Source organism: Aspergillus versicolor (genome assembly GCF_001890125.1).
Source record: "Aspergillus versicolor CBS 583.65 unplaced genomic scaffold ASPVEscaffold_2, whole genome shotgun sequence".
NCBI classification, from domain to species: Eukaryota; Fungi; Ascomycota; class Eurotiomycetes; order Eurotiales; family Aspergillaceae; genus Aspergillus; species Aspergillus versicolor.
The window spans coordinates 2831267-2857204 of NW_024467525.1; the positions used below are offsets into that span (position 1 = coordinate 2831267).

At 53.2% G+C, this 25938-nt stretch overlaps 11 protein-coding genes across 11 annotated transcripts; 8 read left to right on the forward strand and 3 right to left on the reverse strand.

Annotated features, from left to right (window-relative positions):
- Positions 1–68: 68 nt before the first annotated feature.
- Positions 69–2226, forward strand: ASPVEDRAFT_80497 (uncharacterized protein; the record flags this gene model as incomplete). Its single annotated transcript, XM_040816884.1, has 3 exons — positions 69–158; positions 211–258; positions 307–2226. The coding sequence occupies 3 exons, from the start codon at positions 69–71 to the stop codon at positions 2224–2226; spliced, it is 2058 nt and encodes a 685-aa protein (XP_040664631.1).
- An 11-nt stretch (positions 2227–2237) lies between these two features.
- Positions 2238–3649, reverse strand: ASPVEDRAFT_485281 (alpha/beta hydrolase). The gene has a single exon (XM_040814022.1). The coding sequence runs from the start codon at positions 3233–3235 to the stop codon at positions 2249–2251; it is 987 nt and encodes a 328-aa protein (XP_040664632.1). The 5' UTR covers positions 3236–3649; the 3' UTR covers positions 2238–2248.
- A 393-nt stretch (positions 3650–4042) lies between these two features.
- ASPVEDRAFT_38350 (uncharacterized protein) lies at positions 4043–6421 on the reverse strand. Its single transcript, XM_040811682.1, has 4 exons — positions 4878–6421; positions 4739–4816; positions 4354–4669; positions 4043–4301 (listed from the first exon to the last, which is right to left on the reverse strand). The coding sequence occupies exons 1-4, from the start codon at positions 6264–6266 to the stop codon at positions 4267–4269; spliced, it is 1818 nt and encodes a 605-aa protein (XP_040664633.1). The 5' UTR covers positions 6267–6421; the 3' UTR covers positions 4043–4266.
- Positions 6422–7904: 1483 nt separating this feature from the next.
- Positions 7905–10021, reverse strand: ASPVEDRAFT_80500 (Zn(II)2Cys6 transcription factor; the record flags this gene model as incomplete). The annotated part of the gene is made up of 2 exons (XM_040816885.1): positions 7905–8955; positions 9006–10021. The coding sequence occupies 2 exons, from the start codon at positions 10019–10021 to the stop codon at positions 7905–7907; spliced, it is 2067 nt and encodes a 688-aa protein (XP_040664634.1).
- A 220-nt stretch (positions 10022–10241) lies between these two features.
- Positions 10242–11674, forward strand: ASPVEDRAFT_50468 (uncharacterized protein; the record flags this gene model as incomplete). The annotated part of the gene is made up of 5 exons (XM_040814310.1): positions 10242–10282; positions 10325–10541; positions 10585–11334; positions 11378–11475; positions 11521–11674. 5 exons carry the CDS (start codon positions 10242–10244, stop codon positions 11672–11674), a joined length of 1260 nt encoding a protein of 419 aa, XP_040664635.1.
- Positions 11675–11927: 253 nt separating this feature from the next.
- Positions 11928–13856, forward strand: ASPVEDRAFT_38352 (uncharacterized protein). Its single transcript, XM_040811683.1, has 2 exons — positions 11928–13254; positions 13304–13856. The coding sequence occupies exons 1-2, from the start codon at positions 12025–12027 to the stop codon at positions 13691–13693; spliced, it is 1620 nt and encodes a 539-aa protein (XP_040664636.1). The 5' UTR covers positions 11928–12024; the 3' UTR covers positions 13694–13856.
- A 260-nt stretch (positions 13857–14116) lies between these two features.
- ASPVEDRAFT_25720 (flavin monoamine oxidase family protein) lies at positions 14117–16211 on the forward strand (the record flags this gene model as incomplete). Its single annotated transcript, XM_040809807.1, has 2 exons — positions 14117–15887; positions 15934–16211. The coding sequence occupies 2 exons, from the start codon at positions 14117–14119 to the stop codon at positions 16209–16211; spliced, it is 2049 nt and encodes a 682-aa protein (XP_040664637.1).
- ASPVEDRAFT_485454 (NADP-dependent oxidoreductase) lies at positions 16178–17697 on the forward strand. Its single transcript, XM_040814026.1, has 2 exons — positions 16178–17483; positions 17537–17697. The coding sequence occupies exon 1, from the start codon at positions 16435–16437 to the stop codon at positions 17458–17460; it is 1026 nt and encodes a 341-aa protein (XP_040664638.1). The 5' UTR covers positions 16178–16434; the 3' UTR covers positions 17461–17483; positions 17537–17697.
- On the forward strand, positions 17617–19065 carry ASPVEDRAFT_80505 (uncharacterized protein; the record flags this gene model as incomplete). The annotated part of the gene is made up of 6 exons (XM_040816886.1): positions 17617–17984; positions 18039–18072; positions 18129–18156; positions 18207–18243; positions 18301–18520; positions 18571–19065. The coding sequence occupies 6 exons, from the start codon at positions 17617–17619 to the stop codon at positions 19063–19065; spliced, it is 1182 nt and encodes a 393-aa protein (XP_040664639.1).
- Positions 19066–19388: 323 nt separating this feature from the next.
- Positions 19389–20828, forward strand: frdA (putative FAD dependent oxidoreductase; the record flags this gene model as incomplete). Its single annotated transcript, XM_040816887.1, has 1 exon — positions 19389–20828. The coding sequence occupies one exon, from the start codon at positions 19389–19391 to the stop codon at positions 20826–20828; it is 1440 nt and encodes a 479-aa protein (XP_040664640.1).
- Positions 20829–24407: 3579 nt separating this feature from the next.
- Positions 24408–25888, forward strand: ASPVEDRAFT_60099 (zinc-binding alcohol dehydrogenase family protein). Its single transcript, XM_040815515.1, has 2 exons — positions 24408–25279; positions 25324–25888. The coding sequence occupies exons 1-2, from the start codon at positions 24880–24882 to the stop codon at positions 25872–25874; spliced, it is 951 nt and encodes a 316-aa protein (XP_040664641.1). The 5' UTR covers positions 24408–24879; the 3' UTR covers positions 25875–25888.
- The last annotated feature ends 50 nt before the right edge of the window (positions 25889–25938 follow it).

Below are 25938 nucleotides of genomic sequence, written 5' to 3' on the forward strand. Positions count from 1 at the left end.
TTCGTCCGCATCCTTGATTTATCTTCTACTTTGTCTGGCAGCATCGACTGCAAGGTCATCATCACAGCATGACCAATATTCTCACTGAGCACACCCGGCCTCCCAAACGAAAGCGGACTGTCATTTCCTGTGCCGAGTGCCATCGGCGCAAGCAGAAAGTCTGCACCCCCCGCAGCACCAGACCAGAGCTCAATTGACCCATCTTCGTAGTGCGATCGCCAAGATCCCTGCTGTAATTGCATCAGGCGTGGAAAGCAGGTATTTCCATTGAACAATCCGCACAGAGTTTCTTCTGACCGAGCCCAGGATCTCTGCCGCTATGATGCTGGGCCGACGCGCTACGAGAATACTCCAAGCAATCTGAGTGCCAGGAGTTTCAGCGACAAGTCCCCCGAGAAGTGTCTCTCGGCGCTCCCCAACGCCTTCGCGAGCGAACTTCAGGACAAGATCCGTGATTTCGGTTATTCTAACCAAGGCAGTCTCAATTCGTTCAGCTTGCTCCGCACTTCAGAGCTGTACTCAGGCCAGGACAACGCATCCGATATAGCCACTTCCAATGGCCAGCCCCCCTACGATCAGAGCGTTGACCGCAGGTACAGGGAATTGGTCCGCCAGTTGCCCTCGCAATCTTGCGTGGATATTCTAGTGGGCACCTTTTTCCCCGACGTCAATTGGCAGTATGATATGCTGCACGAGGGGCTCTTCCGTGAACAGCTACAGCAATGGCGGAACGTCTCGTACTCTGACCTTCAGGGTGGCTTGGGTGCGCTACCGGGGGCGACGCTGGTGGTTCCAGCGCTTTTGTTTGAAGTCCTCTCACAGGCACTTCTTTTCCACCCACCCCATGACCAGAGAATTCATCACCTGTTGCCTATCGCTGGCATGGGCTTCCATGACCTTGCAGCTGAATACAGTGACGCGGGGGCTGACATCCTGGAACTTTTAGGGAAAAGAAACCTCACAATTGCTACTGTACAGGCGGGTCTGCTACGAGCAGCATGTTTAAAGAGCCGTGGTAAGGTAGTTGAAGCATGGCATGCCCTCGGGGCAACAATCCGTGATGCACAGGAGATTGGTCTTCATACCGGGCAATTCTTGTATGGAGATTCTTCAATTCCACCTGGAGAAGAAAGGACAGCTCTCAGTGCCATTGGGCACAAGATTTGGGTGGTCTTGCATATCTGGGACGTTCATATGGCTGTCGTTCTCAGTCGACCGATCGCCACCGAGTTACAAATAGATCGCTTCGCTCGTACGATAGCAGATGATGAAACTCGACGGTACCTCTTCTCGCATTGGCAGACCGAGTCAGAATCTCCGCGACCATTCGATGTCATCCTCGCCGGTTATAATGTGGCATACCGATATTTTCAGGAGATTCGTCAGCTCGAACAGAATGGCGCCCGCTTGCAGGACTACGCGACCGTTGACCGCATCCACACTGCAATAATGAGAAATCTGAAAAGTCTACCTTCCTGGTGTCGACTTGTGGACCCAAGCACGAGGTTTGATTCTACACCTGGGTGCCAATGGTTACAAATGGCCCGAGAGGGGCTGTCCTCGCTCATCCACCTCGTTCTCCTCACTGTTCACCGGCCATTCATATTCTCTGTTGAAGCCAGCCGCACGGAAGCGCTCAAAGCTGGAATCGCGATCCTTCAGGGCCAGGACCGACTATTTCAGAACATCGACCCATACCAATGCAGGGTGTTCAACCCGGTCTATGCTTCCTTTGATGCGATTGTCCTAATCTCCGCCATCTGCATTTCTTTTCCGGATCGTATCCAGGAACACCGATCAGAGTGTATCAAGGTTGTGCAGCGCGGAGTTGATCGTCTCGACGCGATCGGACAATCAAACGACATGGCTAAAAAGGCGCACGGCGTTGTATCGAGTTTATACCGTCGCATGAGACATCGACTCGGAATTTCGAACCCTGCAAATGACACTAACAATCTTGTTAGCGACTCTGACTTGATCTCATCCAACGATCCAACTCCATTGAATGGCGCTATGCCAGAGCCTTCATTTGATGCCATTCCGCCGCCTCGCCCAACTTACGATTTGTTCTACGATCATCTCTCGACTGCGCCAATCTCTTTTATTGACCCTCAGCCCACCCTACCATTGAACGCGCCCAATATGAACGGTCTACCAACTTGGAACTTTGAGGGCATATTCCCGGAAGATAGTTTCTGGAGTGTTATGAATGACCTGAATCAATGAAATATATCTGGCTAATTATACTTTATTTGACGCTGGCAAACCAAGCCGCAATGTCGCCCACATTACGGTCGACCGCGTCAGGCTGGTCATAGTGCTGAAAGTGCGAAATCTCATTTTTCCAGATCAACTTCTTCTCAGTGGTGGGGATAGACTCGTAATGACGCTTCGCCGCGTCCGCATTCATACAGTTGTCACCGTGGATCAGCAGCGCCGGCTTCTGCAGCTTAGCGACGCCAGGGACAGTGGTATACTCGAAGTGGTCCAGATCGCTCATCACCGCATACCGGTTCTCGAACCCCTTCAGGGTCCAGGGCCCATACCAGGACCAGACCACCGGACCGGGCAGGCCGGCTAATGCGCCAGTGTCAGGGTCAGCGGCCTTTGGGTCGACAAGCGGCTGATACACAACTTCTCCGGTCTTATCATACAGCTCTCGGGCCTGCTTGGCTCGCTCAATGCGCGCTTTCAGCAGGGCTTCACCCTGTTCGGGGGTCGGCATCTTCATAGCCCCGATATCAGCACCAGGCTCCCAAGCAACGCATCCAGCGCAGATCATATAGATATCGGTCTCATGGTCGCGATAGTACCCAGAGACGGAGGCGACGCCGGAAACGCGGGCATCGTATGAAGCAACATCCAGGGACTCAGGGCCGCCCTGGCAAATGCCAACCAGGAAGAGACGGGATTTGTCGACGTCGCCACGCGAGCAGAGGTAGTCGAGCCCGGCAATCATATCCTCGTTCTTCATTTTGGGGTTCTCCAGGCGTCGCGGCTGGCCGGTGCTCTCGCCGACGGTGCGGGGGTCGAAGATCAAGGCCGCGTACCCTTCATCTGCAAGGCGTGTTGCATATTGCAAGGGGGCTTGTTCTTTCACAAACGAGTATGGACCCGTAACGACGATTCCAGGAGGGTTGGCCACGTTGGTAGGGCGGAAAAGGACACCGGCAACGGTCTCTCCGTGAGACGGATACTGCACTTTTTCAGTGGTATATTGGCCGTGGACAGGCATCTTGTAGTGAATAGAGTGGTAGATTTAATTATTCAAAAGTTGGAGGGGTAGATTTCATCTATCCCCAACAACCGCCTGCAGGCGGCCCAGTTTATACCTCCCACATATTCGGAGTTTAGAGCAGCAAGGTCCATCCCCGATGGTTCGTAAGTTCGTGCTGTAACAGACCTACCGCGGAGGGAATATATGACGTGCTCAGTCAGAAATACAATGGCGGAGACTGCTATGATCGCCGCATTCATCGGAGAAGCCTCGAACTCTGGACAGTCGTCTTCGGTATCGCCGACAGCGGGTGTGCCTTAACGCCGATCGGCCAATCAGGAACGCCGGTTGTTCGGAGTGCTGATTATGTAATCGTCTGAATCTTGACGACAGTAAAATAGTCAGAATATTATAATTATATTAAGAAAAAGGGGACTCCTCGCTCATGGTTGATTATTCTTGCTAGTGTTGATAGGAGGCTATTGAATGTTGGTGCACGGTGGAACATTCAACGACTCCAAGGCCACCGTTATATATATCGAGTGGAAGGTATATACTTCTGGGTACAATGGAAAGTTCCATATCAATATACAACAATGATAAATATGGAATGTTTTGATTATAACCAAACCCAGGCAGCCGCGAAAACGGGTAACATTATATGAAGAGGTCTTGTTGAAGGAGACAGTCCGTAGCCCTACGTCGAACCAAGTACAACTGCGTAGTGTGCGGACAGATTCCACGTCGGGTAATATACTTGAAATATATCAAAGCAATAAAACTAAAGAGTTATTATGAAGTTCAGATACTGGTAAATTTGTAGTGCTTGATTATTGATTATTCAAGGTGAACAAATGACTGATATTCCCTTGTACTCTAGCCAAATATACAAATTATGTTTAAACAGTGATCATATGTAACATGTAGATAAAACATCGCAATATAGATAAGGATTGTGCAGAAGCAGTTCACTTCATATTTCGAAGTCGGTTCAGAAAATCATGTCCCGCGGGATTGTCAATACCCCTGTTGGATATACGGGAGTTGAGTTATACATCTCGAGTGCTTGAAAGTATAGGCATTCCTGCTATGTCTGTTAGTATTAGGCTTGGAGCGGAAGACGCAATGAAACATACCATTGAGAAAGCTACCAAAGCCACCACTCGGAAGGCATTTAAGCCTTAGTAGGCCAGCTCCAGCTGGTGGAGAATGAGGTCGAGAAGGTGGTGGGCGTTCCTTGGATGTCTTCACAGCCGCAGGCCTCACCCTCGCCGCTGGCATCACCACTGGCTTCACCACCTGCACCAGCGGAGCCACCAGCTCCAGCGCCAGCCTCGCCGCCAGCTTCACCAGAAGCACCAGCGCCGGCCTCGCCACCAGCAGAGCCTCCAACACCAGCGGAGCCTCCAGCAGATCCAGATCCTCCAGCACCTGCACCAGCTTCACCACCAGCTTCACCACCAGCTTCACCACCAGCTTCACCACCAGCTTCACCACCAGCNGCTTCACCACCAGCTTCACCACCAGCTTCACCACCAGCTTCACCACCAGCTTCACCACCAGCTTCACCACCAGCTTCACCACCAGCTTCACCACCGGCTTCACCAGAGTCACCAGAGTCAGAATCACCAGAGCCAGAGCCACCAGTAGTAGGGGACACGCCAGTGTCGTCGGAGTCATCACCACCGGCATCACCACCGGCGCCAGCAGAGCCTCCAGCTTCACCAGAAGCACCAGCGCCGGCATCACCACCAGCACCTGCGGAACCTCCAGCTTCACCAGAAGCACCAGCACCAGCATCACCGCCGGCACCTGCGGAGCCTTCACCACCAGCAGAGCCTCCAACACCAGCGGAACCACCAGCGGAACCAGATCCACCAGCACCGGCTTCACCACCAGCACCGCCAGAGCCGCCAATACCTGCAGAACCACCAGCAGATCCGGAACCACCGACACCAGCACCAGCACCACCAGAGCCTCCAATACCGACAGAGCCACCAGCTTCACCAGAACCGCCAGCACCGCCGGAGCCTCCAGCACCACCAGAGCCACCGATACCAGCAGAGCCACCAGCGGAGCCAGATCCTCCAATACCAGCACCGCCGGAGCCTCCAATGCCTGCAGAGCCGCCAGCTTCTCCAGATCCACCGGCGCCAGCAGATCCTCCAATACTGCCAGAGCTACCGATACCAGCAGAGCCACCGGCAGATCCAGATCCTCCAGCGCCGGCTTCACCACCAGCTTCACCACCAGCTTCACCTTCACCCTCGCCTTCACCCTCGCCTTCACCACTGGCTTCACCCTCGGCACCACCTTCACCACCAGCAGAGCCACTGGCACCAGCACCGCCGGATCCTCCAATGCCAGCGCCACCACCAAGGTGGCCACTGCCACCGAGACCACCGCCAATAATACCGCCGATGCTACCACCTAGATGACCACTGCCGCCAATACCACCACCGAGATGGCCACTGCCTCCAAGACCGGCACCACCTCCAAGATGTCCGCCGATGCCAGCTTCACCACCGACACCAGCGCCACCATGGCCACCGGCACCGGCACTACCACCTACACCAGCTGAACCACCGAGTCCAGCATGGCCGCCAACGCCAGCCGAGCCACCAACACCAGCGCCGGCACCAGCACCAGCGCCAGCTGAGCCACCAAGACCAGCATGGCCACCGACGCCAGCTGAACCACCAATGCCGGCGCCAGCGCCAGCACCAGCACCAGCAGAGCCACCTACACCAGCATGGCCACCTAGTTCAGCAGAGCCACCAACGCCAGCGCCGGCACCGGCACCGGCACCAGCACCAGCACCACCGTGGCCACCTAGACTAGCAGAGCCGCCAATCTCAGCAGATCCTCCGACGCCAGCGTCGGCGCCGCCGCCGATGAAGGTGCGGGGCTTGTGGAAGGGCTTGATGGCCTCGAGGGCCTCGAGGGACTTGAGGGAGCTGACGTCGAGGTTTGCGAGCTCGTCATCGCGCTTGCTGGTGGGGGCGCTGAGCGCGCAGGCGAAGAGAGTGAGGGCGACTCCTACTCTCATTGTGATTGATTAAGTAACGAAAGTTGGTAGAGTAGAAGAATTGGGGAACGAAAGAATATAACGATTGGAAAGGAGGATAAGAAAGAAGAAAGAGAACTGAAGAGAAGGAGTTGTCGGAGAAGGGAAGTTGAGGTGTGCTGGATTGCAAAAGACAGCGAGATCAAGGCAGTTTATATAGACTGCCAGGCCAGCTGGTACAGGGGGAATAGGGATTTCTGTCTACCAGCGAACTTCCTGTTGGAGCGTGTTTTGGCTGCAGGCTGTGGGGATGCACAGAACCTGAGACTGCACTCTACCAACACCAGTATACTCCACAACACCAGAAGCGACAGCTCGATCGCTTAGCGTCGATGCCATGCACTAAGCCCAGTCTCATCTGCACCAAACAGGCATAGTTTTCCCAACAGAGTATGGCGTGTTTTAGTGGGAAACGGCGGAGACGGAATGGTGCGACAAAGGGCCAGGAACGGAAGCCCTGAAGAGCGAAGATCGCCGGCAGCTCGCGCCTCCACGGAGGAATAGTTTGATCAAATATTGGTCGGTTCCTGAATAAGTTCGAACCATGATTCAGGACGTCGAGTCCAGACTTCGGGTATACTGGACTGACCAACAGGCAGTCGCGGCAGATCACAACGTGTCTCAACGTGTAACAAAATGTATCACTTGGAGCTCTACCTCACCCAGACTAGACAAACTTGTTCTCGAGTTAATCGCGAGTAGCATTGTGTATATCGAAAGCCAACACAGTAGTCTAAGTGAGGAACCCAAGTTAGGGCTCCCACCCTTTACCCCTATCTGGAGAAAGACAAACATGCTATTGCGATCACAGTCCCACCTGAAACAAGCCTATTTTAAGCGTTCGAACTATTAAAGTGAATATCGGCACGGAGCTCTCCACAAAAATTCGATTCTACCCGGGTTTCAGATCGCCGCCAAATATAGACTGGTGTGGCACCGGCTGGCTCGGGCAGGCCAGTTCCTGCATTAGATCTGCAGAAGAAGGATATGGTTCAGTTACAGTCATGGGTCCATGTTTTGTTTTGAACACTATAGCCCTCGCTAATATTGGCCACGGCGAGTCAGTTTCATCGCGTTCCAAACATGGGCAACAGAGACTGAGTGAGTACCGACCGAGGCAGCAATCCCTGTCTAGCCAGTTTGGACTTTCCTTCGGGTGGTATCACGTCTGCAGGTCTCACTACGAGTTACTCTGTTGGGATATACCAACCCTGTCTATTTGCCCAGGCAGAACGCGCTATGAAGCCTCAACCGATGATCGCGGCTGGTCAACAATCATTGAGGTATACAGCCGGGAAAGCACGGTAAACGATCCCCAGCCGAGTATCAACCGTGGTACAGTAGTCCCTGGGCTGTCTCAGCAGGAAGACAGGAATAGCAGCGGGTGCCGGGACAGAGGTCTGGACGGTGCGAGGTAAAGACAGTTTCTATTCAGGGAGGCGGGATATACTTCGGCTGAATCAGTGCTTCTGGCGTGGAACTCGGAGGAAGGCAACCGAACGGTGAATGGAGTACCCACCCATCTGCAGGTAGGTGGACAGTGTCCGGACGTGAACTGACGGTATGAGACTGATGGGGATACTGTATGCTAGAGAAATTGTGCCTTTGCTAGATATGCTGCTACCTAGGAGGTTGAGTCCCTCGTGTCAGATTAGAGAACAAGCCCGTCCAGTCCTCCGCATCAAAGTCCATATTGCCACCGTTGTCAATCAGCTCAGACCATATTTCCTCCAAGTCTCTATCCTCCTGGGCCCGAGCTCTGTCCGACGAAGCAGATAGGTCGATAAAGGACGCATGCATGGGCTCCTCCACCACCACAGGCGGGGCAAGCATCTGGGAATCCAATGCATCAACCCGAACCCCAGTGACTAATCCCGAAGTAGTAGAGACGGGGTTACCTATTCTGTTATAGTTTCCCTGCAGTACGCCCATCATTGCATAGATTCCCTCCTTCACCAGCGCCGAGGACTGCTGGGCCTTGCTGAGCATGCGACAAGCGTCGAGGACCTCTTCCTTGCGCTTATCGGCGAGAATATCGTCAGCGTTGTAGCATACATCAAGTAACAACATAACAGCCGCCATGAAGACGTGGTGCATGATGGACCAGATCATCGAGCTGGACGGCGAGAACCGCGGCTCCTCCTCGTCCATGAGGCGCTTGATCTCGAGCACCTTGCGAGCCGCGCTTAGGCCGGTCATGTACGAGTAGGAATAGGTCGGATCGCGCGCCCCTCGGATGAAGAAGGGGCGGTGCAGACGGCACAGACGGGAGTACCAGGCCTGCTGCAGGATGCATCCCTGCCAGGCTATAGTAGGGTGCTCTTCATAGAGTGCTGCATAGCGCCGGCGGGAACTTGGGTCGAGACGAAGGAAATCGGGAGATTGGGCCTGGGTGTTCTGGATCTTGCGATCTAGATCGAGGATCTTGGAGTACTCGACTTCTGTGCCGGTGAGCTGCTCGGCGGAGATGGTGTCGACGATGCATCGGCATGTCTCGGCGAGTTTGAGGCGCTCGAGGAAGAAGGACATGGCCGTGGGGGTTGTGCTGGGTTGGGATATTGGGTTGCTGGTCATGTCCGTATCGTCGATGTTGCCCGGCTTGTTCGTATACGTGAAGGCTGGATTGACCAGATATGTCCACTCCTGAGGCCCGCTCAGGAAGCCCAGACACCTGACAGGTTAGAGAGAGTAGGATATACATGTTCTATATTCCGTACGTACCAGTCAAATGACGCGATATCCCACCATAACCGCCGCTTCGTCTCCAGCATTACTGGCTTCTCCTTCCTCCCCTCAGCAGACTGCGTATCAACTCGATGCAGCAACATGGCCTTCGCCTGGTCGATGATCGACCCGATGGTGAAGAAGCCACTGACGGCAGTGCAGCTATGTATGTGCGAGATGTTGTGAAAGAGAATCAGGGCAGCCTGGAGACCCTCGACTGTTGGATAGGATCTATAGTCTGCCTGGGTCAGAGCAGCGCCAGTCAAGAACGAGAACCGCTGGCTGCACATTGCTGCGTGGCGCGACGACTGTATCGAGCACTGCAGGAAGAGCGAAGACCCGGTGATGGCGAAGACCAGAGCAAGGTAGCTCCGATTCACCGGGTCCCTGCGCTCCACGCAGCGATACACCTCGTTGATCTGGCCCTCGACGACATGGGGGATGATGATGTGGTACAAGTAGCTGATATAGCGACAGAAGTAGCTGAAGAGAGCCAGCGCGTCCGACTCGGCAGGGAGAAACTGGATCAGGTCGACCGTGGCTGGATTCTGGTTCGGCGCCCAGGACTGCGTGGTGATAGAGAGCAAGACGTGAGCAGCACCGCTGATTTCATCGTATCCATGTCGCTTCTCGTTGAGTTCGGCCCTGAGCTGCGGAGAGACTGCTGCTGGCACCCGGTCGCCCATGTGGATGTGCTCCAGCCAGTCTGCGGTCGCCAGCGACTCCTTGCTGCCGACGAGCCCCGGACCTGGAGGCGCTGGGCCAGAGATATCCTTCTGAGGACTCTCCGGGGGCTGCGACCAGGCCGGACGTGCTGGTTTGGCGGCATTTTCGCTGTGGACAGGGGGATTTGTGCGAAAAGAGCACGGCAAACGACGGGTCAGACAACTGCTGCAGGGCTGCTGCCGGTCGCATTTGAGCTTTTTCTTGCGGCAGAACTGGCAGGACACCGGATCCTGTCTGGGATGGCGTTTGGCCTGCACCGGACTCTCCGTGGCGTCTTTTCGCTTCATGGTTGAGTGAAGAGAATTAATTAATTGCTGGAATGCTGGTGATGTGCTGGAATTAAAGGCGCCGGAGACTCCGCGGACCCTCCGGACTGAGTCAACAAACTAAAACAGCCACTATATAAAGGATAAAAATTACAGCCACATATAAAGGATAAAAATTATACTGCTACAGACAGAAAGAAGACAGAAAAACAAAAGGAAGAAAAGAGGTGATTAATTCAGCATGTCTACAGATCCCCAGTTGAAGCCTCCCAAGGAGTATACGTAAGTCACCTCAACATATTGTTATATCTACTAATGAAATAGAGCTCGAGCATGGTCTGTCATTCTCGGTGCCTGCATGGCCGTCTTCTGCTCCGTCGGCTTCATCAACTCGTACGGCGTCTTCCAGGAATACTATCTGACGCACCAGCTCGCCAACGAGTCCGGCTCGACCGTGGCCTGGCTGGGCGGCGTCAGCATCTTCTTCATCTTCTTGGGGTCGGCAGTATCTGGGCCGGTGATGGATATCTCAGGGCCTAGAGTACGTATAAAACACCTGGAAGAGGACTATGCTAATCAGGCAGATCATGCTCTGTGTTGGATCCGTAGGGAGCGTGTTCTCGATCATGATGGCGTCGCTGTGCCACAAGTTCTACCAATTCCTCCTCGCCCAGGCCGTTTCAATGGGCATGTTCATGTCACTCCTGGTCGCGCCGTCGATAGCCATTGTCGGCCAATATGTCAAAGTCAAGCGCGGTGCTGCGATGGGCATCGTCATTGCCGGTTCCTCACTCGGAGGTGTCGTCTGGCCCATCGTGATCAACGAGCTGCTGAAGAACGAGAGTGTCGGTTTTGGCTGGACCATGCGTATCGTCGGGTTCATCATGATCCCTTTGCTCGCTGTTGCGTGTATCTGCTGTCGACCTCCACTTGACCAGGCCCAAGCCCAGACATCGGACAGTGAATCAGCCCAGGAGATCAAGGACGAAAAACGCAGACCTGATTTCTCCATCCTGAAAAAGACCGAGATGCGTCTACTGTGCTTAGCATTCTTCACCATCTACTTTGGCATGTTCGCGCCCTTCTTCTTCATCACATCGTACGCCTCCGCGATGGGCTTCTCGGGCGATCTGGCATTCTACAGCGTATCAATCCTGAACGGGGCGTCGATGTTTGGCCGAATCCTGCCAGGAATGGTAGCAGATAAATATGGCCGGTTCAACTTCTGCATGCTCTTTACCTTCCTGTCTGGTCTAATAGCGCTCTGCTGGACAAAAGTCACATCTGTCGCTGGCTTGGTCGTGTTCGCTGCTGCATATGGCTTTACATCTGGAGTAAGTCTCTTCCGTTGATAACGGTGCTATACTAACAAGCCAGGCCATCCTGTCTCTTCAGCAAGTATGTGCTGTGCAAATCGCAACGCCCCAAACACTCGGGCTCGCAGTCGGGACGATATTCGCTGCGTCTTCATTCTCGTATGTTGAACCTATCCTGGCCATGAGCTGCGCTGACATCGACAGGGCAATGGCCAGCACGCCCATCAGCGGCGCGCTGTCGGAGAAGTACGGATATCTCTCGCTGTCTATCTACTCTGGCGTGAGCTTGATTGTTGGCAGCGTGTTCCTTGGTATGGCGCGGCTGGTGCAGAGCAGGAAGATTCTGGTTGCTGTGTAGGATGGCAAATTTTCTCTCAAGCCAGATTGTTCGTGGTCAAAAGTAATAGAAGCATGACTAGATAGATTTATAGAATACATCTCCACTGTCTGATAGTGGTTTAATGAGTCTCGACCTGGCAATACGAGATGACAGCGCCTCCAAAACAAACTAATTATTAATTATGCACTAGTATTTATGCAGTTAAGATTGACTCTTCTAGCCTATTACCTCATGTCGTTCGTGTCAGGGACTGGCGTTCCTCGTCCAGGCAGACAGCGCAGGCCCAGGCAACATTCCCCTGGATATTTAGACCTGGTCGATCGTCTCAAGTGATACTGAGTTGCACTTGCAAAGTTCCTCTAGCAGCCATGTCAGGACAAGGCTTAACCTTCGACGTATGGAGTGAAATTGTCCAGTACGTCGGCAAAGACGACCTGCTCAACCTCTGCCTGGTTTCGTGGATATCAAAAGCCGCCGCAGCCCGAGTCCTGTACCGATCGATCACCCTGCTGGAACTCTTTCCGTATAATCTCAAGCTGGATGAAGCGCCCATAGACCAAAGCCAGCTCTCCCAGTCGGAGCAACGCGGCCACTGGCACCTACTATCGCGGCTTAGAAGCGAGGCAAACCAAAGCCTCAGGAACCTAGTCCAGGAAGTAACTGTTGTCCGACCATCCAATGAAGCCATACAGCTCGACAAAACATTCCTAGATCAGCTGCAAAAAGACAACACCTTCTCAAAGCTACTTATCTCCCTTCCCAACCTGCGCCGCGTCACCATCGGCATCCCAGAACTGCAAACAGACCATGTAATCCGCACGCTCTGCGCCCACAGCAGAAAGCCAGAGGTCTTCCTGAAGCTGAACGGATACGACGAGCGCCTGAACACCGACAATCCACTCCCCTGCATCTCCAGCCTAGAAATCGCAGGCGATCCCCGGTCCTACCGAGAGGCAAACGGCCTGCTCAAGTTCCAGCAGCTAGTCTTCAACTGCCCGAATCTTCGCTCGTTGAGCATCAGTGTGCTTGATAAGTACGATGGCCGCATGAGACGTGTCCGCCGGGCTGGTATGTACTTGACATTCGACCTTAAGGGCGAGGAGCGATTCCCACCGCTGGAAGAACTGGCGCTGAACGGGTACGAGATGAAAGATGAAGAAGTAGCGCACTGGCAACGGAATGTTCAGTGGGATAAGCTGTCTAGTCTCGCAGTTGGACCGAAGCCCTGCTGGTCTGTACTCCCTGGTTTCGCGGGGTATGCCACGTCTCTCAAGACACTGAAGGTCTTCATGTATTATGGGGTCATCGGTGGGGAGGAGGCTCGAATGGGACTAGAGAGTCTTCTTAGATCTTTCGATGGCCTGGAAGTCCTGGATGTGAAGGGTTTTATCTGCAGTGTGTCGGCTGTTGGGCAGCACAGGAATCTGTCTACGCTTTGCTTGCATGAAGACGAGCCCGACCATGATGAAGAGGCCGACTATGATGACGAAGACGAAACGAGGACCGTGCTTACCCCGGCTGATATCTTCTATCTTGACGAGCATTGTCCGAAGCTGAATTCATTGGGTCTCGATATCCAAAAGAAAGAAGGGGCAGTGGTAAGTTCCGGCTTGGTAGACAATACCAACGGCCTCTAACTATTTACAGGATGACAAGGCTATTCAGGCTATAACAACAGGGTTTAGAAATCTGAGATATCTCTCGATTCACTTTGAGATGGGACTCAAATATTTGCGGCCCATTATGCCGGTGATCAACGCAGAGACAGCACAGAGTATAGGACAGAATATATTCGACCGCCGGAGACAGATTGGCGCTTCTCTGTCTGCTGTGACAATCTGGACCGGGAGCTTGTACCGTAGGCGCCCGTACCGTAGTCGATCAGACTGGAACCCAAAGTATGTCAAATTCGAAAGTCGGTTTACAGGCAGCTGTACCATGGTGGGCTCGGGGCTTATGGAGAGCCTGGAGGGGATGGATCCGGGCCAACTGTCTGAGGACGAGGATGAAGATGAAGATGATTCAGACAGCTCCTAGTATTTCTTTGTTTGTCTGCTAATTTAGTGGAATCCTGCTATTGGGCGCTTTGGCCGACCTCTCCTCCAAGTCTCTTATCATCCAACGGCCTGGAGAGATAAAGGCGCGCCCTAACTTGACTAGCTTATCGAGACATTATACGAGCAATACAGTGTCTCCATTGGGCTACTGATAAGTAATTCCGATATCCGTAGCAATCGAATCCGAGTGCGCTTTACCCAGCTAAGCAGGTGCAAGGAGAGGCTCGGATAGTATAGACAGGCTGATAACAATACACAAGGATCTGGATAGCAACATCAGTTTACTAGAAGAGACTTTACGTAACTTTCACCACGTTATCTAGACCTCGTTATTGACTGCGAATGTTTGGTGTTTAAAAGGCTGACCAGGTAAACGTCAAGACATGAGTAGGCATCGTGCACAATGAAGTCTCCCTTCGGGCATCTCAGCCTCGGCCTTGCCCTATGCGAAGCAGCTCTAAGCTTAAGCATTCACCAACAATCACTGGACATCCTCAAGTTCAGCACGCCAGAGGTAACCGCCGACTCCCTTCACAACATCCACCTTAGCTTCCTCGACCCAGACTTCAATGGAGACCTCCACATCGTATATGGCGACTGCGAGACTGCAACCAGTACGACAAGCCACCATTCACTCGGCCAGCTAAGGGTGAAGCGCAATGCACACCCAGAACGCCTCGTCTGGATAACACCCGCAGATGCACCCCATCTGCACTGTCTACACGCCTTTTCACCGGAGACAGGGGTCCTAATGGCCCGATCCTCCCCAATAGCAATCTCCAAGCCCATTGCACGCCGCGAAGCCCTCGCCATAGCAAACTACGCCGACGCCACAGGACCCTGGTTCGACGGCGTCGCATACATGGCAGGCAAAGAACCAGGGAAGACCGCCGTGGCCGCAGCCAAGAACTCTTCCGTTGCAATTATCGGCGGCGGCATGTCCGGCCTTATGACCTCCCTGCTACTCTCGTCAGTGGGGATGCATAACTGGCATATCCACGAGTCCTCGCAGCGGCTGGGCGGGCGGATCCGCACGCAGTATCTCAATGGTACTAAACCTGAGGAGTACCAGTACCAGGAGATGGGGCCGATGCGGTTCCCTGTTAGCCTGAACTATCCTGAGAAGAATGAGACGCTGGAGATCCAGGATCATAAAATGGTGTTTCAGCTGGGGGATGTGCTGAATGGGTTGAATCAGGAGAGGAACCCGGAGTTGAAGGTGGATTTTATTCCGTTTGTGCAGAATAATGATAATGTTCCTGCTGATAGCGGTGGGAATCGTGTGAATGGGAGGATTCCGACCAAGGGCGAAGTGGAGGCGGATCCAGGGCTTGTGTATACCGCTGCTTCGTCGAATCAATCTGCTGTTGACGCAGCAGAGAAGGAATATGATGACTATGTTGGCGTTGATGGGCTGTCTATGAAGGATGTCGCAGAGAATATATTCCAAGCGCACAAGACTGCCGTTGATCATGGGCTGTTCCACTGGTCTGAGGCAGGGTACTTGCGATATGCACTTGGATATGATGCCAACATTACAGATTATGTTGCTGGTTCTGGTGGCAGTCCAATGTGGAATTCTATCTACGACAACGTCTACTTCTCTGCGAGTGAATGGCGCACTATTGACAAGGGCCTCGAGTCTCTGCCCAGGGCATTCTATCCCCATGCTGGGAATAAGACCACATTCGGGAGGAAGATTACTGGCCTGGCACATAACGAGACGACCGGGAAGATCGCAGTGAACTGGAGGGACGACCCCCTGCAACTAGCTCCCCAGAGCGAAGAATACGACTACGCCGTTGTAGCTGCACCATTCAGCAAAGTGCGACTATGGGATCTGCCCCGGTACTCGTCTCTGCTTTCTCGGGCGATTGATTCCATGAACTACAGCCCGTCGTGCAAGCTGTCACTGCTCTACGAGACCCGCTTCTGGGAGCACCAGGAGAAGCCCATATTCGGCGGGTGCGGCGAGGTTGATGTGCCTGGTGTTGGGAGTGTCTGTTACCCTTCGTTTAACCTCAATGGGACAGGCCCTGGCGTTGTCCTGGCTTCGTATACGAGCGGTACACCGGCACGATCTATCGCGGCATTGAGTCCGGAGGATTATGTGGGCATTGTGCAGCGCGCAATGGTGGACTTTCATGGCCCAATAGCCGCTGAACAGTTTACTGGTATTTATCCTCATAAACATTTTGTGCCTTGACTAACATCGTTCAGGTATTTATAACCGCCAATGCTGGGAAACAGATGAACACCAAGCAGGCGCCTGGGCATCGCCCTTCGTCGGGCAGCAGGAACTGTACCTCCCTGCGTACTATCAGACAGAATTCAAGACAATCTTCATTGGCGAACATACAAGCTACACGCACGCCTGGATCTTCTCAGCGCTGGACTCGGCGGTCCGTGGAACGACGCAGTTACTCCTGGATCTAGGGCTGGTGGATGAAGCAAAGCAGGTTGTGAATGAGTGGATGGGGCGTTGGATTAAGCTGTGATCACGCAATACTTTGTTAATAAATGGTTGGCAGGTACCGGGTATATAGCGGTGTAGTTTGGATTGGCTGTATAGGGAGCACGCTATCACAGTGGAGCAATAAATAGGCTATTGCCGGCTACCAGATCTGATCCATCCATCTACAACTATAAATCCCTCCAATTCCTATGACTCTCGTATAACACTCTCATATAACCAAAGGTTCAATCAAAATACTAAATAAAATGCAAGCAATCCGCCTCCACCCGGCTGAAGGTGTCCCCCCTTACAGCCCCTCCAACCCCGCCCCCTCGTCGGCACTGCACCTCGACACAATCCCAGTCCCCAAACCATCCAAGGTCGGCGAACTGCTCATCAAAGTCAAAGCATCGACAATAATCCGCGACACGCTGACATGGCCCGAAACATACAGCCATGAATACACCATCCCAGGAAACGACCTGGCAGGGACAGTCGTCGAAGTCTTCGGTGAAAACTCCAAGTTCAAGCCCGGCGATGACGTCTTTGGCATGCTCGCTGCGGACCGCCCAGGAGCATGGGCCGAGTACGCTATTGCAACTGAAAGCGAAGTTTCGTTGAAACCGGCCAAGTTAACCTGGGAAGACGCTGCCGCGCTGCCGTTGAGTGGGATGACAGCGTGCGAGGCACTATTTGTTCATGCCGGCGTACCAGTCCCTGGAAAGGACGTGGCCGTGAAGAATTCGAAATCCAGCGCTACTAGTGGAAGCAAGAAGGTCCTTATCACAGGAGCAGGAGGTGCCGTGGGTGCCTATATTGTGCAACTAGCCAGGCTCGCCGGGCTGCATGTCACCGGCGCAACGAGTTCAAATGAGCGTAATGCTGAATTTCTTCGTGGGCTTGGGGCAGACGATACCATCGAATACGCAGTCCTGCAGACAAAGGAGCAGAAGGAAGCTTACGACATTATCATCGACACCGTGGGAGGACAGCCGCTAGTGGATGCCTGGGCGTGCATCAAAGCGGATGGAGCGCTGGTTACAGTGGACTCAAGCAGCTTCAATTTCCTCGAGGAGCACACCAAGCGCGGGATTCGACGAGAAGGAATTAAGGCATTGTTCTTTATCATAGAGGGTGGTCCTGCTAGTTTAAACGCCCTGGCAGAGTTTGCGGACCTGGGGTTACTTCGCGTGTTTGTACTGGATTCTTACCCTCTTGCGAAGGCCCGTGAGGCGTATGACCGTGCAAATGGACGGCTGACAGGGCGAGGGAAGATTATTCTCTCCGTGTGAGAAGCAGTATACTGTACCTAAAAGTTAGGCTACCGCCGATCACAGAATGAATACGAGGCTGACGCAAGATTTTCAGCCTCGACCTGCCCCTCTTTTATAAATTCTTAATTACCCTTCAATTACTATTCCGTCCATAACTGTCGTGTAGAGAGCAAAATGACTGCTACGTGGAATTGCTATTGTGCCCTATGTTCCTGCTCACTGGGCGGCAACTCCGACCTGGGATCGAAGGAGCCCAGAAAGCTGAGGCGTCGGCGCGCGCGCGTCGCAAGGCGCATCTACTGGGAGAGCAGAGGGGGTAGTCGGCACGACGAGACCGAAGATGAGGAGGAAGAGGAGAAAGAGGAGCGGCTGCGGAATATGCCCGAGACGGATTCCGGGACAGAGCAGGGAGATGACAGCGTGTGCGAACTGACGTCGTATGACCCTGAGCTGCTGGGCCCGGCCGACCTTGACTGGCTTCTTGTTATTGGAGGGATTGGACTTCATGGTCCTGGCTCTGGTGCTGCTTCTGATACTCCGAGGTGTGTGTGGCCTGAGAGTGTGAAATTACCCTCCAGGACTAACCGGATATACAGATATTTTATGGCCGATCTGGACTATGATGACTGCGTAGGCATATGGAGTGCACATTCCGGTAGCGATGGCTAACTATTCATACTATATAGAATTTCGCAACCATATCTCATAGCGATGGTATTATCGACCCTCACCCTCGCTCAGCATACCGTACTCACCTCTCATAGATCCGGACGCACCAGAGGAAGGCTCCGAGGTACACTGGTAGGACCAGCAGTCTCCGCTACACCAAATCTGTAAACTAAACCCCGTCTTGTCTAGCTATCACGGCCCAGAAGGTGGGCTCGTCGTTTTCCCCTTCCACTGGTCCTGTCTCCAAGTCCTGTGTCGGGCTATACTCGGACAGACTGACTACAAGGACCTCGATAAGAAGGCCCTCTACGACGCCATGTCCTCGGGAAAGACTCTCGGTAGCATCAGCCTTCCGTTCGGCGATATCACAGGAAATGACCAGGACTGGCACTGCGTTCCGGGCGAAGAAGTTCGTGATTCATTCTTGATTCTTAACTTAACAACAACTCACCTGCCTAGTATTCCGTAACAAACCCATTATGTACTTCTGCTCTCGATCTTCAGGAAGTCGAAAGGTTCTGCAAAGCAACAAATGATACAGTCAAAGAAAGTCCTGATCTCAAGAGTAAAGTGCAGAACGACCCCTTCAAGTCGTTACCCCATGAGATCACCGACATGATTATGGATAACCTCCCAGGACAGTCTCTAGTGGCACTCCTGGGTGCCTCATGGACTATGTATGCGCGCACGCAGTACTCGGAGTTCTGGAAACGCCGCCTCTATCGGAAGATGCGGTGGATCTGGGAGCTGCGAGAATTTCTCGAGCTGCGCGAGGACTCTACTATCGACTACAAAGGGCTCTATGTCTATTTGGATGAAGTAACGACACCGAAATATGGTATAAGGACGTGGTTGGCTCTTGCGAATCGCCGAAGGATATGGGATGCTTGTGAGGTACTGGCTAAGAGGTATCACCGAGTGAAGCAGGGAAAGACAGTGGAGCCGGTTGGTTAATTGATTTCTATGTATTAGAGACTATCTGTTCTCCTCCCTAGTTTTGAGTCTATCACATATTATCAACGGGGGCTGGACGGCGACGATTATAGCAGTTGCCTCGCGCAGACCAAATCCAACAAGTCAACAATTAGTACAAACAAAAGCCAGCACACAATCTGACAAATGTACGGCAAGTATTCGGTGACCGAACCATGTCGTGCAACAACTGCCGAGCGTGGGCTGATTCGCCGCATCAGACCATATCCTGCCTAAATATATTCCTCTCTTTTTCCAACCCGACGATGACCAAACAACTAATGTTCATACGGAATATATTCAAAATGTCCTCTTCGTGTTTGAATCAAGTAGCGCTCTCCAACCCCGAAGCCCACATCATCGTAGTCGGCACCGGCCTGGCCGGCCTCTCCGCCGCAACCCAACTCACAACACACAGCATCCCCGTAATCCTGCTCGACCGCGCGGATCGACCTGGAGGAAACAGCATCAAGGCCTCGTCCGGAATAAACGGGGCTCCGACGAGGTTTCAGCCCGTTCCAGATGAGGAATTCTACAATGACACCGTCCGGTCAGCCGGGAAGCCGCTTTCGACAGCCGGCGCAGAGGACCGGGAACGCCGTGAAAGATTGATTTCGACTGTTACTAGGAGCTCTAAAGATGCAGTGCATTGGCTTTCTGATGAGATGGGGGTGGACCTTAGTAAAGTTGCGCAGCTGGGTGGGCATTCAAGGCCTAGGACTCATCGCGGAGCTGGAGGGAAGCCACCTGGTGCTTCAATTGTCGGGACTCTATTGGAGGGGTTAAAGAGCAATCCATTTGCTGAGATCCGAACGAACTCGCGTGTGACGAAGGTGCTGAAGGAGGCGGAGGAGGTTGTTGGTGTTGAGTATGTTGCTGACGGAGAAGCCCGAACGCTCCGTGGACCGGTTGTCTTTGCCAGCGGAGGATTTGCTGGTGATGTCCGTGGGATGGTATCCAAATATAGACCGGATCTTGCAGGACTGCCCTCGACGAACGACGCGCGAGAAGGGTCACAGCCGTTGCTGGTTGATGTTGGTGCGAGGTTGATTGATATGGAGCAGATCCAGGTCCATCCCACGGGATTTTTGGACGAAAAGGACCAGTCTGCGACAGTTAAATTCCTTGCTGCAGAGGCACTACGAGGTGAGGGCGGGATACTGCTGTTGAATAACGGAAAGCGGTTCGTCAATGAGCTGCAGACAAGAGAGGTTGTTACGGATGCAATCACCCAATCTGCTTCACTCTTAGAGACAGACATTCGACAATGGGACGTTACCCTGTTACTCGACGAAGGTGCGGCGTCTGCGCTGGACTCTCATATGCAGTTCTATCTCTGGAAGGGCTTAATGCGCAAGACAACGATGGGCGAGCTAGGACAGGAAGTTGTCAACACTGTACAAGCATACGCCGACGTCGTCTCTGGCAAGAAGGAAGACCCATACGGCCGGACATCCTTTGGCAACTGGACACTCAGTGATGTCAAAGCCGAGTCTGTTGCGTATGTGGGCAAGGTGACGCCGGTGCTGCACTTTACTATGGGCGGAGTCCTGTTCAACGCCGAGGCTCAAGTCCTGGACGAGCAGGGCGAGCCAATACGTGGTCTATGGGCTGCAGGCGAAGTGACTGGCGGACTGCATGGCCAGAACCGTCTCGGAGGGTCATCACTCCTTGAATGTGCAGTCTTTGGCAGGATTGCCGGCAACGGGGCAGCGGCCTTCTACCAGCAGCATTATATACGGTGACTGGTGTATAGGGAAATGTGGATGTATTGCTAGTGCTGACCCATATTGTGGAGAAACTAAACAGGAACATCACATAAATAGATATAAAATGTATACTTGTGTTGTTAAATATTGGCCGCTGCCTTAATAATAAGGCTATTATTAGCACCCCCTCCCACTCTCTCTCTCTCGCTCGCTTTGGCTCTCTTTCTTTTTCTCCCTCTCCTCTCTTCTCCCTCTTCTTAACAAAATGTGAATCTGCCTCGTGCCGTCGCACTCCCCAAGCCTACTTCCTGGCCGCCAGGTACCAGCATGGCCTTTGGCAACTCGTCAAGATCGCTCGTCCAGCTGCCCGCCGAGATCATCCTCGCCATCGCCGAACCCCTCGACGTCCACGACCTCAACGCCCTCCTTCGCTCCTCGCGCTACCTCGCCAGCCTCCTGCATTCCCGATTCTATCGCCTCGCTACCAATTATACTTTCCGCCGGCGCGGTCAACGGAAATCGCCGCTGACATGGGCTGCTGAAAACGGGCGGGCCGCGACCGTGCAGAAGCTCTTGGACGCCGGCGCAGACGCCACATCGCTCGTTGACGGCCTCTCCCCATTCCACTACGCCGTCCAAAAGGGCCACACGGAGATCGCGCGGCTGCTCCTCGACGCTGGGGCGAATCCCACCCAGCTCACAAGGAATGGCGATGTCCCTTTGATTCCCGCCGCCGAGCACGGCCACGTCGATACAGTGCGCTTGTTACTCCAGGTTACAAACACAAATACCCCAGCTGAGCGGCTGGATTACAGACGGGCGCTGCTGAGGGCGGTTTACTTTGGCCATCTTCGTCTAGTGCAATTTATGCTTGATAATGCCATCAGCGCTCCGTCTGCAGGGGATGGTTCTGTTGGCAAAGGGTGGCTCGATATAGCGCGGGACCATGATTTAATTTATCAGGCCGCACGCTCCGGCCACTGTGATATAATACGGTTGCTGCTTGACTATGGAGCCAAGGTCCCCCCGGTACATCGCAGGTCAACGCATCCGCTGGTGGTTGCTGCGCAGAACGGGCACAAGGATGCGGTCCAGCTGCTTATCGCAGCTCGAGCCGATCCGACGTACGAGGAGAAACAGCGAGAGGCAGCCTCGCAGAACGAGGTTTCCCCAGATGACGTTGCGCAATTCCTGCTCGACTCCGGCGCTGAGACGCATGCCGCTGGGAAGAAGTTCTCGGCCATGATGTCTTCAGCTCAGCCAGCAAGTAGTCTCACGGTTCGTCTTTTCCAGAAATACGGGAAAGACCTTGTCCAACCTACCAAGGACGGTCGGACACCGCTGCAAATTGCTTTAGAGGAATTCAGTCCTCCAGATGTCATACACCTACTACTCGAGCTCGGCGCAGACGTGAATATCAGAGGGCTTGACGGGTCTACGGCACTGCACACCTTGGTCCGGTTGAAGAGGCATGACCTGCTTGAAACTTTCTTATCGGCTGGTGCGTCGCTGAAGATTTCTGACAACCAAGGGAATACCCCGTTACTGCTGGCGGTCGCGGTGTCCAATGTTTCAGCTGCTTCGCTGTTTCTTCAGTATGGGGCGGATTTCTCAGTATCAGACAGCCAAGGGAGAACCCCTCTGCATATTGCTGCATCCCATACGTCTGGTGTGATTTTGTCGATGCTTCTCAACACCGGCGCCGATATCTCTGTACGAGATCGTGACGGTCGGATCCCGCTACACTTTGCGACGCTGTCTGGCAACCCCACGATCTTCAAGGCTCTTCTCAGCAGACACGACAAGACCGGTATCGACCCTCTTGTGAGATCACAAAGCGGCCGGACAGTGCTAGAGCTGGCGGTAGAGGGCGGCCATATGGCTCTGGTGGAGCTGTTGGTTGAAAGAGGAGTCGACATCAACAGCCACTGGGAAGGATACTCAGCCCTGCATTCTGCCGTCGCGAACAAGCACCCTGAAATCACCGAGTATCTTCTCACCCGTGGCGCCGATCCCCTCCGATTGGACTTTTACGGGCGCACCCCCTTCGATTGGGCATCGGGAGATGGGACAATGCTGAATACAATGGTGCGATCCTGCGACATCATCTACCGCCGCACCAATCTAGAAACACGCATGTTTACACTCAAAGACAGCGTGGTCCGTTTCGGAACACGGATATTACACGGACAAACCAGCGACTTTTACAAACTCGCCAAATGCCTCATATACCTGAACAACGGCGACGCAGCGCTGTCCGTATTCAGACAGGCAGCCAAGGCAAGAGCCAGTGAAGAGGACCTGCGGTACCCGATGTGCTGCAGTGGGTGCAGGAAGCGATTCAAGCAAAGCGGGCGGTCCGACGTGATGGTCCTGGTCTGTCGAAGATGCCATGACCTCGAGCTCTGCGACTTTGTCGACACTTCTCCGTTCTTAGGCTTTTATTCGACGGATGCGGGTTTTGCTGTGGACCCCACGCCTAATGCTGATAAGGACAGTGCCAATGCGACGATGTGGAAGGGTGAACTTGAGGAGTTGATTGAGCGATATTCCTGACCCGCCTTTGCGTATAGCAGGTGCCAGTCAGCGTTCCAATGACACTACAAGTGTTCTTCCCATACCCTCGATAGGTCTGTTTGCCCCCCCGTTCACCTGATGGTAACTCCCTGGTGGACAAGTAAAAAGAGGCTCAAAATAGGGCCAGGAGCGGAACATATCCGGATGCCCTAGTTAAAACTTAATAAATATATACAGCACCCTTTTGAGGCGGGAAAGCTATCTGAATATATCAGCATGTATACTCGGTGTCCATTGACGACCGCAATGTATGATTAACCACGCGGGGATGTATACTGTATATACCTGCTCCTATACGTACTTGATCTTCTAGAATCGTTGCGACTTGCCTTATTTGGATCAGGCCGCTTTAATGAGGGCGCTCAGTGAGCGCTCAGGTCCTACTCACCCATCTAGAAATATTTGAAGATGCCCGGGTATTTTCTTCTGTGCTTGATATCTAATATCTATTTCATTAATAACCAGGACTCGGAATTCCCTGTCTGCTAGGGGCTTTGAGCCTTAACATAAATATTTAAGTTACAATGATATTTGTAAGGCCTTGCAGGTAGTCAATTGATCATATGTATATGATGACTAGCTACATGGCCTGAATGCTACTCTGTAGGCTATCGGCGAAATATGGTGCGATACCATCTACCTATGTAAGCCATTTCGGCCACAAGGCCTGGCGTTGGATACACTGGTGGAAACAATGCGCCTAAGCTTTCCCTATGGGCGAGGTTGCGACTGGGAACGTGCTGCCCCTTTTCCAAACCCATGCGACTAGGCAGGACGTGCAGGCCATTATACTATTATGTAATTGGTTATCTGCTAGTTATACATTGAACACCTGGCCGGCAGTGATGTTGCTGGTACGGCCTCTCCCCAATTACCTCCCCCAGCGCCTGCCTCCACCGATTCAGAGATATTCGGATCGCAGATTTCGTCTGTGCGAGGTATAAGTCGTGTTATCTCGGAAAGTAGCGAGTGCATTACGCTCCAGCGAGGTACTTCGTCGGCTCCGCCCCGCAATGCAAAGAATCCGGGGGCGCGTTGTGAATTTCTATCGGCACTCTTTGGTGTATGAATAGCGGATGCACTTGGAAGTAATAAAGTCATATCAGCAAGCCACAATATATGATTTGCCCTCAGGATGGAGAAGGGAACATGACGATACCGTGCTCGCAGTACCCTAGGCAGGCACACTTGGTTCGTATTAACGCAGTATGTGCATCGATGGCAGCGTTTTTTTCCGGACTGATGACAGAAGTGGTCCGAGTATACCCACATTTGTTGCTTGTCTTCAAACCCTTGTTCTCTCAGCTATTAACCTCGGCTGAATTAGGGAGTTTGACATAACCCAACCCTCCATGGATGTAATCTCTTCCATTGCAGTGATTAGTAGCAGCGTCCGATCCGAGGTAGAGGCAAGTGTCGTCAACGGCCCCTACCGCAGTTTTGCACTTAAAAGGCTTCCATATACCCGTGTGTGATTATCGTCACAACTCCTCAACTCATCACCTTAATCATGTCTACTCAGAAGGCCGTCATCGTGACCCAACCTAAGACCGCGGGCTTGGTCAGCTCCCGTGCCATTCCTAAGCTCCGCGATGATTATGTCCTCGTCAAGACCGTCAGCGTGGGTCTGAACCCCAGTGACTGGAAGCACATCGACTTCCTCTCGCCCCCCGGGGTACTGTTAGGAGGTGATTACTCTGGCGTTGTCGAAGCAGTTGGCAAAGACGTCAAACTACCCTGGAAGAAAGGGGACCGTATCTGCGGTTCCACCCATGGTGGTAATGCCGTTCAGTCTGAGGATGGCTCTTTTGCCGAGTATATTGTTGTCAAGGGTGATGTGCAGCTTCGAATCCCTGAACATCTTAGCTTCCAGGAAGCTGCCACGCTTGGGGCTGGCATTCAGACTGTCGGTCAGTCCCTGTATCAAACTTTAGGACTGGCTCTACCGCCACAGGCACCCTAGCAATCCAGTTCGCGAAGCTCTCTGGGTACCAGGTGTTCACCACATGCTCGCCGCACAACTTCGACCTTGTCCGTTCCCTTGGCGCGGACGCTGTCTTTGATTACAATGACCCGGATTCCGCCGCTCAGATTCAGAAGCAGACGAACAACAGCCTGAAGCTAGTCTTGGACTGCATCTCCCTTCCTCCGAGTGTCGCTTTCGCCGACAAGGCACTATCAACCGAGGGCGGCGAGTACCTGTCACTCTTGCCCGCGAATATCGAACGGGCGAACGTCAACAGTCGCTTCATTCTAGTCTACACCTCCCTTGGCGAGGCCTTCAGTTTCGGCGACATGCCTTTCCCCGCTAAACCGGAGGATTTCGAGCACGCCAAGAAGTTCACCCAGGTAGCTCAGGCTCTTTTAGATCTGGGCAAGGTGAAAGTTCATCCTCCCAAGGTTGGAAAAGATGGTCTACGTGGTGTCCTGGAGGGAGTTGAGCTCCTCAGGACTAACAAAGTCAGTGGTGCGAAGCTGGTTTACAACGTTGCGGAGACTCCTTAGTCACACAGATCTACAATTGTATACTACGTTCCTGATACGCAGGTGAATGTAATTGGTTCAATCA

Excerpts from the sequence above, each read along its gene's own strand:
- ASPVEDRAFT_38350 (XM_040811682.1), bottom strand. The coding sequence starts at position 6,266 with ATGAGAGTAGGAGTCGCCCTCACTCTCTTCGCCTGCGCGCTCAGCGCC. Across the intron at positions 4,670-4,738 it reads AGCTGGTGGTGAAGCTGGTG|CTGGTGGTGAAGCTGGTGCA; the intron begins GTGAAGCTGGTG and ends CTGGTGGTGAAG. Across the intron at positions 4,302-4,353 it reads CTTTGGTAGCTTTCTCAATG|GAATGCCTATACTTTCAAGC; the intron begins GTATGTTTCATT and ends CAGACATAGCAG.
- ASPVEDRAFT_38352 (XM_040811683.1), top strand. The coding sequence starts at position 12,025 with ATGTCAGGACAAGGCTTAACCTTCGACGTATGGAGTGAAATTGTCCAG. Across the intron at positions 13,255-13,303 it reads AAAAGAAAGAAGGGGCAGTG|GATGACAAGGCTATTCAGGC; the intron begins GTAAGTTCCGGC and ends AACTATTTACAG.
- ASPVEDRAFT_485281 (XM_040814022.1), bottom strand. The coding sequence starts at position 3,235 with ATGCCTGTCCACGGCCAATATACCACTGAAAAAGTGCAGTATCCGTCT.
- ASPVEDRAFT_60099 (XM_040815515.1), top strand. The coding sequence starts at position 24,880 with ATGTCTACTCAGAAGGCCGTCATCGTGACCCAACCTAAGACCGCGGGC. Across the intron at positions 25,280-25,323 it reads GGCTGGCATTCAGACTGTCG|GCACCCTAGCAATCCAGTTC; the intron begins GTCAGTCCCTGT and ends CTACCGCCACAG.
- ASPVEDRAFT_485454 (XM_040814026.1), top strand. The coding sequence starts at position 16,435 with ATGCAAGCAATCCGCCTCCACCCGGCTGAAGGTGTCCCCCCTTACAGC.